Source organism: Petromyzon marinus, chromosome 2 (genome assembly GCF_048934315.1).
Source record: "Petromyzon marinus isolate PM22_M1 ecotype Great Lakes invasive population chromosome 2, UKy_Petmar_22M1.pri1.0, whole genome shotgun sequence".
Classification (NCBI taxonomy): domain Eukaryota; kingdom Metazoa; phylum Chordata; class Hyperoartia; order Petromyzontiformes; family Petromyzontidae; genus Petromyzon; species Petromyzon marinus.
This window is the reverse complement of record NC_133668.1, coordinates 17206334-17223890: the sequence shown is the minus strand read 5'-3', so window position 1 is coordinate 17223890 and position 17557 is coordinate 17206334. Positions and strand designations below refer to the sequence as shown.

General features: G+C 41.5%; 1 protein-coding gene across 5 annotated transcripts in view; it reads left to right on the top strand.

The window, feature by feature from the left end:
* Positions 1 to 17185, top strand: part of LOC103091728 (5'-AMP-activated protein kinase subunit gamma-2) — a 48959-nt gene extending 31774 nt beyond the window's left edge. For 4 of the 5 annotated variants that reach the window (XM_032960330.2, XM_032960315.2, XM_032960356.2 and 1 more), the window contains 11 exons: positions 6414 to 6517; positions 6842 to 6923; positions 7547 to 7605; positions 7978 to 8023; positions 8549 to 8603; positions 9227 to 9353; positions 10880 to 11045; positions 12359 to 12396; positions 12947 to 13093; positions 13919 to 14012; positions 15808 to 17185. In XM_032960330.2, coding sequence (XP_032816221.1) covers positions 6414 to 6517; positions 6842 to 6923; positions 7547 to 7605; positions 7978 to 8023; positions 8549 to 8603; positions 9227 to 9353; positions 10880 to 11045; positions 12359 to 12396; positions 12947 to 13093; positions 13919 to 14012; positions 15808 to 15869 — 980 coding nt within the window. In that variant the 3' untranslated portion in view covers positions 15870 to 17185. Of the gene's footprint in view, positions 1 to 6413; positions 6518 to 6841; positions 6924 to 7546; positions 7606 to 7977; positions 8024 to 8548; positions 8604 to 9226; positions 9354 to 10879; positions 11046 to 12358; positions 12397 to 12946; positions 13094 to 13918; positions 14084 to 15807 lie in introns of all 5 variants that reach the window. The other variant, XM_032960338.2, reaches the window with a different exon arrangement.
* The last annotated feature ends 372 nt before the right edge of the window (positions 17186 to 17557 follow it).

Below are 17557 nucleotides of genomic sequence, written 5' to 3'. Positions count from 1 at the left end.
GCATATCTAATAAGATGTCGAAGTGCTCTTTCTTGGCTGTGCCGGGCATTGGTGCCGCCGTGTGCATAGTGTGGTGCCCGCAGTGCTTCCTTGTACATTGCTCTCCATGTAGCTGTTCTCTCCATGAAATATAACACCATCTCTTATATACAAAAAGGAAAATGTCTGAATGTCTAGGACTCTGTGAAGAATGCCTTTTTTGTATGGGAGGTTTGGCCAATTTCCATTGACTGTGTGAGAAAGGAACCAGAGGTCTTGCAAAACTTTCTCACTCAAGCATGATAATTAATTATCTGTTTGCATCTCCGAGCCAATTGTGTAAATGTCGTATTTCTATGGTAAGCATGAGTGCATGTACTGGACATCAATTGTTTCCTTACCACCACAAACTTGTACTCTGTTCATCAGCTGCAGAGGATTGAAGGGCTAAGTTTGATGTAGGGCAACGACTTGAACTCAACCTTCCAATTGTAAATTTCAAACACTGCATTTGAAGCAATTGGCGGGACCCCGGGGTCCCATCACTGCCCCGGGGTGGGAAAAACCGCGTAGCGACACGAGTCTTGTTGCCTTACCGACAACAAAACTAGTGGTCAATCGATTGGCCTCGTCGAGAGCTACTCGGGGCACTAAGTTTCATAAAAAGTTGAAAAATTACATAAACACGTTAAATTCACTGCCTGGGGGGCGGGCTCGCCTTGGCAAAGAAGCCGAGGATCGACGGCTGAAAGGAGGGCGTCGTCGCCGCGTGCAACCGCGGTGGACGCCCCCCGGGGCTTGCGTTTGGCCGGTGGGGTGGCGCCCGTCGTGTTGATCGCCACCTGCTGCTGGCGCTTGTTGGCGCGAGTCTAAGGCGGGCGGCGCGTTGCTGTCGGGATCACGAGTGGGCGGACTAAAAAATAATAATTATTGACCTGATTTTTGCAGGACCCCGGGGTCCCGCCAAATGATTAATTTGTCCAATGAAGTCATTCAGTTTTATATTATACAATGAACATAATTTTATCTGCATGTCAGCTGAGGCTCTAGGACCCACTTTAAAACAAATAGGCGATGACCTTTTTGTACCATTGTCGCAGCCTTTCTTCTTACTTCGTATACAATTAACAACTTGACGCATCCGTCAACAGCTGCCTTGAATAGAAACTTTATAAGAGGTGACTTTTTGGGAAATGGCCCATCAGAGGCTGTCCAATTTAGCACAGTTGACTACGTATGGTGTGGAAATAAGTTCGTACGTAGAGGCCATGAAGGTACACAGTGCACTGGCCTCTGCTGTGAAAAAGGGCCATTACCTGAAATTATATCTATGATATACTTTTTTAAGGCCGTGTTATTGGCGAATGTGTGATTTTGGTATATATGCTTATGTACCACAACACTATCAAAAATAAATTGTCACCTTTTATTTATCACAAAGTAGATGCTTCCTGAACAGGCAGGCTTGCCCTGTGTGCAGAGCTTGTCTGCTAGAAGTGGTCCAAGGCTTTTGTGGTGTATTATTAGCCTGTTTAACACGTAGCAGGCTTTCACGACCAATATCACCCATAAAAGAGTTCGTTTGGGTTACATTGCGTGAATATATAAATGTGTCGTTAAAACCCGCCGCCACCTGACACGGCCAACTAGTAAGGGTTGTCACATAAACAGAACAGGTGTGTACAGGATTAACTGCACGTAAATGTTATGTTGGGCAAACAGGACGAATGATCAGCACGAGACTAAAAGAACATCAGAGAAATATAAAATTTCGATTTAAAGCTTTCGTGACTGCAATGATTCATCTTCTTTGGTTCTTTCGGTAAAGTCACGTAGAATGAGAATAAAATAATAAATTGATAAAATAAAATAACACAATAATATTCTCACGACGTTTCGGCCACAACACAAGCGGCCTTCATCAGGTGAAGGGACGAGACTGTCTGGTAGGACAGCGCTGGAGTGAAAGAGCCACGTTCAGATCACGGCCTTTAAGCTGTGTGAGAGGAACAAAGTGCCTTGACAAAGGAATTAGCATATAATTTAGCATTGAAATGGCTGAATGATTAGCTTGTGACTGGTCACAGAAATAGCTATGTTAAAAGTTAAAGCATACACATCTGCAGAGGCACCCCTTGTTAAAGGAATTAGCATAGAATTTAGCATTGAAATAGCTAAGTTAAAGCATACACATCCGCAGAGGCACCCCTTGACAATGGAATTAGCATAGAATTTAGCATTGAAATAGCTGAGTGATTAGCTTGTAACTGCTCACAGAAATAGCTACGTTAAAGTCAGAGCATACACATTCACCGAGGCACTTAGTACAAATCAAACAGGAGAATTTAGCATTGAAATAACTAGGCGAATTTAGCATTGAAATAACTGAGTGATTAGCTAGTGACTGGTCACAGAAATGACTATGTTGAAGTCAAGGCCTACACATCTGAGCTATTCACAGTACTATATAGTGAACCAATAAAAACTAAAATATAAATTACCTTAATGTTATCAATAAACTCTATATTCTCCAATCAGCTAAGCTACCAACAATAAGTCGTTATATATCACAATGCTATATGGCGAAAAAATGGGTGGATTCTTACCCTCAACTTTAGCACCACGGATAGCTACGGGCCCCGTTCAGACGGACGAGTTCGTCCATGGTCGGAACAGGGGAGGGGGAGAGAGACAGCTGCGAGGCGCTATTATGCTCCATGTTGACAAACCATACCATTAACCGTGGTGTGAGAGGTATTAAGAGTCAATGCTGGCGAAGGAGCTGCAGTCTGAAGGTCATCGTAAAAATACAATTAATTAAGAACAGAAATGATTTAAAACATCTTTCCAGTGGTTAATAAGCCAGAATCCATCTTCTCGGTTGAAATTGTCTCTGTGCTTGTATATGTGAATGGCCTCATGAACGAATCTCTCAAGGTAGCCGGTTGGTTTGCAAAGAACCTCCGTCTTGGAGAAGTCAATGTCATGTGAGCCCACTGAATTATAACAGTGATCTGCCACGGCAGAGGAGTTCGTCCTACCGTGTTTCAAGTCTGCTTTATGTTCGCGGATGCGGTCCGAGATATGTCTTTTGGTTTCTCTAATGTAGCTACTACCACAGAGGGACTTTAGTTTGTAAACGCCCGGGTACTGTATGTCTGGAACAGCATCTTTTACAGATGGAACTAAATCACGAATTTTTATGTACTGTGTTGAATCGGACCTGGATCTTGTGTTTATTCAGGATTTTGGAGATCTTTTTAGTGACCCCTGCAATGTAGGGTAAAATTATCCCAATTACAACTGTCAGCAGTAGCAGAACACGCATGCCAGTGTGAGGAAACAGGTAATTTTGATAATGTTGAAGTTTTGTGCAAAACTAGCTACTACTGGCCAAGAATAATTAGATAATCTATCGAAATTGAAATAAATCAAAATAACTTTAACCGTACGGATAGCTGCTGCCTTAGTGCTGTGTGGAAGCGAATCATCAAATAATACATTTTTAAATGCATGCCTACAAAGGGCAACATACTTCAATTGGGATTACCGTTGGTAGGCTATTTTAATACAAACAAATAGACAGGAAGGACAAGATCAAAGGGCTCGCATAATGCACATGCATAATGTACGTTGCCTCTGTAATCCCCCCCCCCCACGTGGCGCAGAAGTGTTGTCACCACATCTATGCCTCTATATAAGGAACGAAACAGTTAGACTTCTCCACAAATCTGGCTGTCGCCTGATGAAGCTAATTGTAATTACTGGAGAAACATCGTACTCACATTGGAAATGTTGTGGCTTTGCTCTTCAACACACCGGTGTGCTGTACTAGTGACGAATTGCCATGTTCTGTTTACGTGACAACCCTTACTAGTTGGCTGTCAGGTGGTGGCGGGTTTTAGTGACATTTTTCGCGATACAACCCAAAAAACCTCTTATGGATATTATTAGCCTGCCACTTCACTGGAGGATGAAAAAAAAAATTCAAATCTGCAGTGTTAATTTTATCTTGGTTACTCGTCATAACATTTTAATCTTACTGCAGATTTGAGTATTTATCTAAATTGCTAGTCGTGTTTATATAAAAAAAAAGTTTACTTTGACTAACTTTCTGAAAAGGTTTATTGCCCTGATGGTGGTATATATTGGTTTGTAATCAACCAGATGACATTTCATGAATTTCTCAGATAAAAAAAAATTATGGAGTAAAAATTCCACAGCATCAGCACATCGAAATTTAAACATCGGCATTCGTTTTGTGCCTTATGATTATCGAATGCACACTTTATTCGGCAGGGGTGTTATTTTTTTACTGTGTGCTCGCTCATCTGTGATTGCCATGCATTGGGCACAATCAGCTCATTGAGGCAGATCAATCGCACACACCCACGCCCATTTTATTTTCCCTTTTCTGGGCATGATTTAAGGAGTGAGTGTGGCTGGCATCTGTACATCGGGAGTAAGTGGCCTGATGTCTGACGGCAGTTAAAAGGTTCCCCCAAGGACAAAAAAGCTCTTGCCCTAAAAAAAGCTGTCACGTAAGCCAGCTTTAATGCACGTTTATCCCATCGGGCCACTTGGTTACATCTTACAAGCCAACACACATTTTTAACTGATGAGAAAAGCATTGAGCTAGAAAACATGTAGGCGTGAGCTAACGTCATATTTCATGGGACCTCCTTTGCCTGTACCAAAATATGATAATGGTTTTTTCCCCTTTTTTCTGGCAAAAAAACAGGTGTTAAGATGTTAAATCACCAAACTGATTCCTTTTACAAGGAATCATGTCTGCATTAACCACAATGCTTGTGGTCAGAATGCAAACAAAAAACACTCTGATAATATATGTATTGTCTGAAACTGGTCCACACCAGAGATGGCTTTCTTTTGAGCCTCGTCTCAAACGGTGTTAGACCAGAGGACGCCAAAAGGCGTACAGCCCAAAGACAATGCCACTATCAGAGTAGTGAGAGCTCGGGGTGAGCATCTACATCATGGGACCTCCTTTGCCAGTACCAAAATATGAGAATAGGTTTTCCCCTTTCTGGCAACAAAACAGGTGTTAAGATGTTAAAACACCAAACTTAAACCTTTTACAAGGAATAGTGCATTGTCTTTGGGCTGTACACCTTTTGGCGTCCTCTGGTTTAACACCGTTTGAGACGAGGCTCAAAATAAAACCGTCTCTGGTGTGGACCAATCAGCTTCAAGGACAATGCATATATTATCAGAGTTTTTTGTTTGCATTCTGACCACAAGCATTGTGGTTAATGCAGACATGATTTCTTCTTAACACCTGTTTTGTTGCCAGAAAAAAAGGGGGGAAAAAGTATTATCAACGTCATACTTGTTATTATAGAAATGTTTACATTGGAGAGAATTGTAGCATCCCGAAATTATCACCAAATTGTGTTTATGAGTGAAATATAAAAGTGTTCAATCTTTTTTTCGAGTGTTGGTAGTGGACACTTGCCTGACAATCTGTCACTAAGCCTTAATGTGGTCGCTTGTTCACATAACACCCAGCACAACGGAAGAAAGACAAGACAAAGATCTCCCATTAGCCTCAACAAACTTTTTGGGCAAGTGCCCTTCGCGTACCAATGAATGCCCGGCACCCCTTTGTCTGCCTAGTGGTGATGTTTACACACTGCGCCTTGAACTCATTTGAGGCAGAGTCGACCTATGTTAGGCCCAGGACTGTTTCAGATAATCGTCACTGGCATTGCGCAGGAGCGGGAATCGAATTCTTCGCTGGATTCGTAGTGCAGCCTGTTTAACCACTGCACCACCGTTCTCCGAGCAGAACACACCCCCTTGATTCTTATTTTGGAATGTGGTATGAGGTCTTCCCTATTTAGCCGTTTGGATTTTAGTTTGTAGTGATGTGTAACTAGCATTCATCTCCTGTCAATCGGCGGAATAATCGCATTGACTTCTGCAGATTGGGCTGCTTGTGCACATCTGTCAACCTCTGCTGTACATCATTTATTGATATTAAATGTAACTCTCAAGAGAAGGATACATGTAGATTCCCCCCCGCCCCCCACTGCGACGATTCCTCGATCGAGGTGATCCATCGCCAAGCTTGCGAATGGACGGCTCTACAGTGGTGTCTTCAGGAATTTGTGGGAGATTTTAAATGGAGATGAAAACCACAGTTGATTCTGATGGCCCCAAATTGAGCCAAAAGTCTCTGTTCTCATTCCTCCCCCTGGCTCTGCTTGAGAGCGACCTTTTGTTGCTCCCCTTCTTTAGGCCCAGATGTTCTCAGCCAGATCTATAATTTATGTATATTAGTCTGGACGTGCAGTTACTATACTCCTGAATTATTATCATCTTTTATCATTTTCATCTTGCTTGCATCGTATGGTAACGTGTGTGTGCGCGCGTGTGGGTCTGTGAATGTCGCTGGCTTTGTGTTTTTGTAGAGGGTTCCCCAGACACTGTTTACGTGAGGTTCATGAAGTCGCGCAAGTGCTACGACATCATTCCCACCAGCTCCAAACTCGTCGTCTTTGACATCTCCTTGCAGGTCCCATTGACGCAAACTACCGCACGTGGCGCAGTGCCACTCTCCTCTCTTTCTGTGTCATGTGTGTCTCATATTGCTTGTGCCTCCTGTCACTGCTGCTGAATGCATCCCCTTGTTCCATCATCTGAGTGCATCTAATGCATCTCCTATTCTCTTAATTTTATCCGAAACATCTGTGTTTACTCTTTGTATAATTTTAACAGAATAAAAAATAAATGGGTTAATTGATGGATCATTATTCGTCTAGTGTGTACGAGTGCACAAGCATCTGGTATTGGCGTGTGCGCGCGCTGCGTTATGCTGACGTGGTGACGTATGTTGCAGGTGAAGAGGGCTTTCTTCGCCCTCGTCTCCAATGGAGTGAGGGCAGCACCTCTCTGGGACAACAAGATGCAATGCTTTGTGGGTAAGAAATGCATCCACCTGTTTCCTCGCACTGCAACAAACGAATTTGATGGTGGCCAGTGGATGAAACTTGTCGATTGGCATACCAATTGAGGGCACCTGCCCGAGAGGACGACCACCATAGAAATGGGGCACTGAGATGATTAATGGGCAGGAGCGAAGAAGTATTATGGAGAGGCATGACGACGAGTTGGCAAGGCCTTCATCTGGCAGTGGATTAATCATAGCTGATGAGGATTCGAAACATGGGATATTGTGTATCAAAGTGGTACATGTGCACATGACTTCTCCTCTGTCTAACTCAAGTGACCTACAATTGACCATGCATTCAATGAAGATTATTTGTTCCACGACACTAATTTTATCAAGTTAATTTCATCTATTGTGTCCTCCAGCTTTGTTTTGCACTGTTCTCGAGACCTGACAGTAGTGTGTTTTATAAGACGAATCAAATGTTTCTAAAGAAATCGTAATGGCATGCAATACCGTTTTTCTGATCGGTTTGGGTGAAAGCATGTTTCCAAGTTGAAATATAATTCAGTCTGACATACCCTGCTGTTCTGTTGAGAGCTTGGGTTAGATGCCCTGTGTTTTAACTCATGTTAGCCTTTTTTATTTTCACAGGAATGCTGACAATTACAGACTTCATTAACATTCTTCATCAATACTACAAGTCTCCGATGGTAAAACACTGCTGCAGGACAGTGCCGTTACACAACCGTTAATAAAACAATGGTTGTCCTCGTGAGGGACAATTCTAATGACCTCCTTTGTGAGAAGTTAAAACTGCTTATTCTTTGGGTACATTAGTTGCTGCCATAATAATTTGTAAATTCCACCACTGGCCTGGATCTTGCAATGCAGATGAGAACCATCCCACGTTTTTTGCAAGGAGAAACTTTTTGTTTACTTTACTAGGGCAGTGAATGGTGCCAGTTATATTCGGCATTGTGAAAGTCACACTGTTCCTGGTTATTGGGTTGTGTACAGCCCTTGGATTAACCTGATCTGATTGTAGGGATGCTAAGGAGTAGTGACACTCTTCCCATTTGCAGGTGCAAATTTACGAACTGGAGGAACACAGGATCTCAACATGGAGAGGTAATCTGTGACAGACACTACCAAAAGGGGAACCTTGCACTGTGAAAAGACTGCGCATCGACCCTTTTAAGCCGTTGTATGCCGTGCCATGTTTCTAAACTTGAATAGTTTCCTGGGCACTGTTGGCAGTGATGTGGAAAAACTGGCTAGAAATACTCCTTTACTGTCACTAACCAACACTTTTATAACTAAACATTATCCGTGGCCATTCTGCTATGAATGGAGGGCTTTGGAAACCCAGTACATGTAGGCTGATTTTGGAAATTAAGCACATGTCATGCTTAATATTTTCAAATGTTGTAATGCTCAATGATCCATTATAGATTATTTTTTTCCCATGTGAAAATTTTATGTTAATCTTTTCAGGATATGTACAGTTTAAGTTATCTCAAATTGTAGAAAAGTAAATAGGGTACCTCGCAGAGTTCTTTATTGACTGTCCTTGTACTTTAAACCTTGACAGCTATGCATATTTAGTGTTTTGAACACTGGTACAACATGCCTCCTTTGTGTTTGATTTCACAGAAGTTTACCTTCAAGACTCATTCAAACCTTTGGTATCTATATCTCCGAATGCAAGGTATTTCCATTAAGTTTCTCTGACGACTGGGTCCTACAACCTGTAGTCGTCCACAACCATGTATTTTGAGCCCCTCTTGGCCAAGAGGAATAGTTCTGGCATAATCCAGAAGTTGCGGTAATCAGCACCAACACCGGTATCCCAATTAAAAAGTTTCAGTTGTGACGGCTTGAATGGATGTTCGCAATTTATTACTGTCATTAAGACATCTTATAATTACAGTGAAGTAGATTGAATCCTCTTAAACTCTTGGTAACCATGTACCAAGTCCAAAATTCATGTTAGTCTTAAATATGGGATGAATGCTGTTAACAAGCAACAATTTGAGGCTGATATAGTAATCAAGATGGTGGTGTGGCCTACACCATGCTAGGTCCTCTTTATTTGCCCATTATGAATGTTTAATTGCACCACAACATGTCCTTATTCTAGTGACGTTCAGATGAAATTCCATTACGAATAATCAATACTTGAACCCTGGTCACTAGGATTATAGCATAGTACGTGAACCATTACACCATTGTTCTCTTTAATCATGTTAACACGAAGGCAAACATCCACACACGTGAACAGCAGTCACCGTTCACCACTGCATTGTGTCATGGTTTGCTGGTCCCTTGCAGTGTCTTTGACGCGGTATACTCGCTCATAAAGAACAAGATTCACCGACTGCCTGTGCTGGACAGCGTGGCGGGGAATGCACTGTACATCTTGACTCACAAGCGTATCCTCAAGTTCCTGCAGCTCTTTGTGAGTTACCCCACTGTGCTTTGTGGGCTCTCGGGTGGGGTGGTAGGGATATTGATTTGTTTCCAGTGCACTACTTGGCCAGTAATTACATCGCGTTTATATTCCCAACAGGTTACCCATTTGATCTTCGTGCTTAAGGATTTACATCTCTCGGTTTCCCATTAACTTGGCTTGTGTGCTCGATGAATTTGTATTCTGCAAGGTTGATGGGCATATTTAGTAAATTGACATGTCCCCCATAAATTTTGATTTAAAGCTTTCGTGACTGCAGGGATTCATATTCTTGGTTCTTTCGGTAAAGTCACGTAGAAGGGAAACAATAAAATAATAAAAATATAAAATAATAAAATTATCACGACGTTTCGACTGCAACACAAGCAATCATCATCAGGTGTGAAAAACCACAGCAAGAAAATTTGAAGTGGCGGTTTTTTTAAACGTTAGCACCACGGAGAGCGTTTTGGCAGTTATTCAGATGGACGAGTCCATCTATGGAAAAGAGGAGGGGGGAGACGAAAATAATGGATGCGGTCTGAAAGCCACCGTAAGCGTGAACAATCAATTAAGACCCGAAATGGCTTATCAAATCCTTCCAATGATTGCTAAGCCAGAATCCATCTTCTCGGTTGAAATTGTCTCTGTGTTTGGATATGTGGATAGCCTCATGAACGAATCTCTCATGGTAGCCAGATGGCTTGCAAAGAGAACCTCTGTCTTGGAGAAGTCAATGTCATGTGAGCCTTCTGAATTATAACAGTGATCTGCCACGGCCGAGGTGTTGGTCCTGCCGTGTTTTAGGTCTGCTTTTATTATTTTATTGTTTCCCTTATACGTGACTTTACTGAAAGAACCAAGCATATGTCCCCCATACTTTGTTTTCCTGTCTGGTTTATCCGAGAGTTCAGCAATTCTGTGCAGTGTTCTCTAGCGCTCGTGATTGTATGTTATTTGGCTCTGTTATGGCTCCTGGTTTTGTGTAGTGTGCCTTATGGGCTCGGATCTTTCCTGACGTCTGCACAATCTGTTTTGTTGGCCAATGATAGTTCAGTATATCAAACATTAGCATTGCTCCGGGCCGACAAGACTTGTTTTTACAAGTGAGATTGAGCACACACAAATGTGGAACTTGCTCGATGTTTTATGTACATACAATACGGTATGTATCATCATTTAGTTGACTCCGTATTTAACTTGTGAAAGGTGAACATCTTGCATGGGGTTGTGTGAAATTGGAGTGAATATACATGCCTATGTAATTTCGTCTAGTGTGTGAATGTGGTCCTTGATTTAATGTTTGTACGCAGTTGAAAGATAAATGTTCACTGCTAGTTCTTAACTTTTTCTTGGCTATTAACTGGTTTGCTATTGTCCAGCTGCAGTTGTGCATACTCATCGCTGGTTGGTTTCTGAAGGAATGACAGCACTTACTCTGCATTTATTTGCCAGACTTTGGCTATGCCTCATTTGTCGTGGTCGTGCCTGCATTGCCTTGGCTGACTGTTTACATGCTGTGCCTGGGCTGGCAGGCACCGGAGATGCCTAAACCGAGCTTCATGAGTCAGAGCCTGCAGGAGTTGGGTATCGGCACGTATAAAGACATCGCGGTGGTGAGCCCCAGCACGCCCATCATCAAGGCCCTCGGCATATTTGTGGAACGCAGGGTGTCTGCTCTCCCCGTTGTGGATGAAGATGGTACGTTCACACCCCTCGGCAATCCACTGACCCCCACAGCGCTTTGTTGAGTCCACAGAGATTGTATGCGTGGGACAGCCGAGCAAGGTGTGTGCGCGCAAAAAAGAACAAGCTGGTTGATGAGGGCTCACTGTGAGCTTTCAGTTCTCTTGTGCATGTCAGGGAGGGGGGGGGGAGTTTCTGCCAGTTGGTTTCCTTCCAGACTGAAAGCAGAACCTTCCTCGTTGAGTATTGATTTAATGCCGTTTTCTTGGGTAAAATGGCATGCCATTTCCCACATACAACTTAATATGTTCGAAGTCAGACAGGAGGTGGCATTGCACCCTTAAGCTGTATTGTGCTTGCATAGGCATGTGAGTTTATGCATTTGTGCATTTGCTGCATTACTCTGTCTCTGCAACTGAATGGGGCATGCAAAAATGTTTAATTTGGTTATTTTCCTTGAATCGAACTCTCTTCATATTCCACATCAATGTGCTGAGAAAAAAAATATGTAGTGGGGGACCACTTGGCTTCATTCGTCTAATTCTCTGGAATGGTTTTTTTAAACGGCTGGTTTATCCATTGGTGATGAAAGTTGAACTCTTAAGAGTTTAACTGCTTTAGTTTAGCAATGCCCTCCAGGTTACTTCCCTGGTGCTTTCGTACCGTATGGCGTTACCTTTTGACGTCCCACAACTCCCGCGCTGCTGTCTGTCAGGCCACTTCCTTTGATCCATGTTCATATTCTTGTCCCTCGAATAGCAATTTGATGTGTTTAAATCACTGCTGTTTTAATGTAGTGTTATCATATGGTAAATGTTGCGAAATTGAAACCCCCACTAAATTTCCCTCCACTTTCATTGCGTCCTACTACATGACTCATTCGTTATCATTGCAATTGATTTCCAAGCATTAAATAAGACTAAACTTTTGGTTTTAATTATTAGTGTTATCGAATGTTTGAAGTGAATGAAAATTAGCATGCGGTTACCAAATGCAGCATTTTTGGAGCTTGACCTGCCGATTGTGCAGTTGTTACAGGTATATTGTTGGCACAGAATTCAGACCTTCATTACATGTTGTGCTGTTTCCTGGGCTCTCACACTCATGATTGAGGGCGTCTTTTTTATTTTGCTGTGACCCAAAGGGGTTTTCAATAAAAAAAGAAGCATCCAAAGAGCCTAAAACTGAACTCGTTATTCAACTGAACCGCAAACTGTGCAAGTCCCTATGTGGGCAGCGGTGCAGAGGCAAATATCGGAGTGAAATGACACTGAGTTCTTGATGTCTGTCAAGTTGGTGATGTGTGTGCATTTCTGTTGTTTTCATAGGAAAAGTTGTTGATGTCTACTCGAAGTTTGACGTCATTGTGAGTTTTGCCTTCCTATGTGTTCAATTAAAGATGCCACCAAATAAGATATATGGTAGATACTCTAAATTAGTTAGAGCTAGTGCCTGAAAAAAAATTTCACTTGCAAAAATATACTTCTTACTATTTTTTTGTGAGCAGTCAAATTGTCATTGTTTTTGATGTGGTCATTTTGTCATAAAAAATCAATTCCCGTCGGCAAATTCCATCAACATAAATGTGGGGCCTGGTGTTGTCAACTTTGTTAAAATTAATGTTTAAAATCTTTACCAAAGTGTACAAGTGTATTACATTTGGAGAGTTAATTGGACTGATACTTGCAGTGAGTGAATAAACGTATTTTTTTTATATTCCTCAAACAAGGTAATACCCAATATAAACACATTTACCTGCATTTTCTCGAGGCATTGCAATCCCAGAATGAAAAGGCGTTTCCATTGAAGTATATAACATATTGGCATTTTCTGGTCATCGTGTTGGCTATGTAGCGACAGCGCACATAGCCTAGGCCTAATATAATTGGTGTTGGTCTTCTGTCGGTTCATGAAAGAATATGGCAGCGGAGAAGACCTACAACAACCTGGACATCACGGTGACACAGGCGCTGAGCCACCGCTCTCAGTACTTCGAGGGCGTAATCCGCTGCTTCCGCCATGAGAGCCTGGAGACCATCATCGACCGCATCGTCAAAGCCGAGGTGTGGCGCTCGGATGGCTCTTTGGCTCTCACACCTGACTGCCTCTCCCATATGTCCTGTTGGTCATGGATTGACTTTGCTTTTGTCAGACGTAATTATGCTGGCCAGTGCTGGTTGGTGATTGGGGGGGTGGGAGGGGGGGGGTGCTCAGGACCATTTCTCAGATACCACTCCACTACAGATGTTGGCCGTTGACTAATGGCTGGCATGGTCTTTTATTTTATTCAGGAAAGCCTTGCCTCGTCTTGTTGGGGATGCTTAAAGAGTTGATCAATGTTTTCTGCGCGGGATTAAATTGGGAGTACATGTATAAACGCTTGCACGTGAGGGGACATCCAATAAGTGTCGATGGTTGAGCAGGCTTGCTACACCGCCATCTCTTTTGATGTTTTCGCACAGGGTTGCTCTGACAGATGCTATTGCGACTTGCTGTGAAGAATTTTGATGTAAAGCTTTCGTGACTGCAGTAATTCATATTCTTAGCTCTTTCGGTAAAGTCACGTTGAAGGGAAACAATAAAATAATAATATATATAAAACAATAAAAATTCTCACGACGTTTCGACCGTAACACCTGATGACGACCGTTTGTGTTATGTCGAAACGTCGTGAGAATGTTTTTTTGTATATATTTAATTATTTTATTGTTTCCATTCAACGTGACTTTACCGAAAGAGCTAAGAATATGAATTGCTGTGAAGAGTTTTAAACTGAATAAAATCGTGTATGAAAGTCCTGAAACGAATGTTGGCTATTTTAGGACCATGACAGACGCGGCCACCTGAGGGAAGTTTGATGCAGCCTCTCTTCGTTGGCTTGCCTACAGGTGCACCGACTGGTGGTACTGGATGAAAAGGAGGTGGTGACGGGCATCGTGTCCCTTTCCGACATTCTGCAGGCCTTGGTGCTCACACCTGCAGGTATAAACGCGCTGTGGTCCTAACACATCCGTGTGCCACTGCTCCCGTACCGCCGCCTCCCTCCAGCGCAGGTAGGGCGAGCGAGCACCTGCCCGCTGAGCTGTGTGCCGTGCTCTCCCTCCCCCGTCACACTACCCACCGCATGGAAGATCCAGTTGGTGGAGTTGGGAGCACTTGAAGCACGCGTGTGTGTGATTTGCACCTGGGGTTTTGTGCTTTGGTGTTGTGCACTTGGGAGCATAAACAGAACAAAATGCATGTTTGCACATTTTATCTTTGAGCCTGTGGGTTGTTGTGGTGTTTGTTTTTTTGTCCAGTGTTTATATTACTTCCTTTTATAGGACGTTTGCTCTATTATTCACAATTGTCTGAAGTAAATGTTAATACAATTAGTTGATGCTCATTTATAGGATGAACTATTTTGCCCACTTGTTGCATAAAGTAAAATTGTGCCACCTATTAATTATAGGCTTTTTAAAGTCTTAAAGTACAGTCAAACCTTGGAATCCGAGCATAATTGGTTCCGGAAACGTGTTTGTAATCCAAATCACTCGTGTATCAAAGCACTCGTATATCAGTTGCGATCACGTGATGCTTGGCAGACAAAGCGTACGCGTACTACTCGTATTGCAAGACCCTCGCTCGTTTATCAAATTAATATTTATTAAAACATTTTGCTCATCTTGCAAAACACTCGCAGACCAAGTTACTCGCAATCCAAGGTTTTACTGTACTTAGCTGTAATCGTTTAAAGCAAAATTATATGAGGTGAAGTAAAGTGGTTAATAATAAACAGTTGTACAATCATCCCATGTTATAAATTTTAAATAATTATTTTTTAGCAAATAAGCCACGAACAAATAGTCCTGGGTAAATTTGAAATGACCATTGTTTGTCATTTGTCTTAATAACAGGACACAAGCCCTATTATAATATACGAAATAGTGCAGCCCAGCCAAAAAGGCTTATATGATAATGTAATTCAGCTTAAGAATGTTAAAAGGCTGACAGTAGACGGGAGAAGACTTGGGATTCCAAATTATTTATTGAAACATTTTTGAAAGATATTCACCACAGCAGAGTTTACATATAATGGAAAGTAATTTTTTTACTTGCCTTTTTAACACCTAGCTTCCTCTTACCCACATTATCTTAGACTCGCACTCCTTGCATGGTTTGCAGGTTATAACGAATAATGTATAAACTGAGTTGTATTAGCTAGTGTCTCTTGTGGCACAGTTGGCATACAGGTGTGGTGCATTTAGGAGGGGTTTTAATTGTGAATAATGATTTGTGAAGTTATATCAACTGATTGGAAGTTTTTTTTAAATACACTTGTTTCTCATTTCAATTAGCCTAGAAATACACAAGTTAGAACCTTCTCTGAAAAGCATCAGGATTTAAAATACATGCAGCATGTGGGTAAATTTGGTAGTTAAGCTGTTGTAATGACTTGCACTAACTTTTTACAACATGTTTTGTTTTTTATCAACTTTGTATATTGCATACTTCCACTACCAACTTAATGGCAAAGACCGTCAATAAACTGGACAACCACTGTTGACTTCCCACGGTGGCACTAATTAGACCCAATAAAGATGGATGACCAAATAAACACCCTAACCAGGATGTGAACTTGCAGTCTTCAACACAAGCAGATGTTTAAGATGGGTAGCTTTCTTATGAGGTAAAAGCCTCTTAAGACACAGGTTTGTGTGTGTAAATAATACGTACAGTACTATGACAGTGCAATTTGACTTGATAATTATTTGATTACAACATTTCTTTTTTCCAGGTATTCCAAAGAGAGGGAGTGTGGTCACACGGGAAATGCAAGACTCCAGCACGAATGTCTGAGTGGCCGTTCATAATTCCTCATTCCATCACTCTTGGCCCCTAGTTTGCAACCCATATAGTCTGGCTGAATGAAGTTGTATTTTGTGTTCTCTTGGCTATGGAATAAGAGAGGCTTGTATTGAAAATGTCAAACTGCTGATGAAGGATAGCGACAGACAGGTGCAATGGGTGTCGCTTTCTTGAGATTTGCCCACTGCAATGTCATAAATATTCTTTCACTGCTGGCTTCTCTGATGGCACATATGCTCAGCCTCTCAAAATGTTCAGCCATAATTATAACATTTTTATTGGGCATTGAAAAAATCGGGTAATCCCCTTGGGACAATTATGAATTGATATATTTTTGTAATGGCTCATATTCCTCTTCACTTGAAGATGCCTATACATAGATCCATCTAAGCCTGACTTGCAGCCCTACCACATCTAAGGAACTACCTGTTCAAGTTATCTTGGGTGGCTCAAACTGAAGTCATGAGCATATATTATTGTGGGAGAACTATAGCCCTTTGAACTCTTTGGAGATTGCCTGAATAGCAATATTTACTAGCAGTCGTCATTGGTGCATGACTTTTAGCCTACAAAAGCTTTCTTGTCAACGGTTAACAGGTTTTAAATATTTACACGGTCTAACCCAATACACTTCTATGGATGATATTAGTCGCGAAAGCCTACGTGTTTAACCGAGGTTTTATTAAATCAAAATGCCTATGCACACACCCAGCACTTGAAGTATCTGTAAGAGATTAACTTGTCTTGAATTTGTGTAACATTGAGAGACATTTACTTTACGATTTGGACCTTCAGTCATAAAATGTCTTTGTATTTCCTGCAAGCCATTCAGCATTGTACCTGCTAAAAGTGTTTATACTAGGGCATGTGTGTGCATGATTTGAGCACAACATTCCCAATGAGTGCTGATAATTGATGACTGTTTTGATCACAAATGCCTTTCTCTGTATATGATATATTTTTCTGGGGTTGTACTGTATAGTTCTAAATCTATTTGACTCCAATTTATGTAGCAGTAGAGTTTTCACTCGCGTGAGTGTTGTGGCACTTTTTGGGTTCGTATGTGAAGCACTAGGCATTCAACGTATGCAAGTCGGTCACTTGAGAGTAACTTGGAAAAATTATGTTAAAGGGTAATTTTCTGTTGTGATGTTTAGCCATGTTGCACATAAAGCTGCCTTTCACCTACATAAATTGGAGTCTTGAATGTTTCTGCCTTCATTTAGAAGGTAAAATTAATGTTCTATAACAAACAGTATTACAGTATATGCCTTGTGTGGTTTTGAATAAATATTCCAATTGCATAATTTTCCTGGTCAAAGTGTAATTTGTAACACGTAGTCCGCATCTTTAAGTTGGGTGCATAATAAACACAACTTTAACCAATGCTTCTGGTGCAGGGATATTTTGGAAGAATGTATTTTTTTTAATTACAGTAAATGTGTACTTTTCTATATTTGTTCAGGAGAGAAATGTTTAAGCTCAAGTAATTGTGGTGTGATTTTGCATTTATAGACACGTTTATTTTTTAGAGCAGAGGACAGGATTGTTTTGGTTTTTATTGTGGGTCTCCTGGGGAATGTTACTTTACGGATGTTATGTTTGACATTACTGATACTGTATTTAGAACGTTTTCCTGTTGCTATAATAACTTTGGCGAAAGCATGTCTCTTTACAAG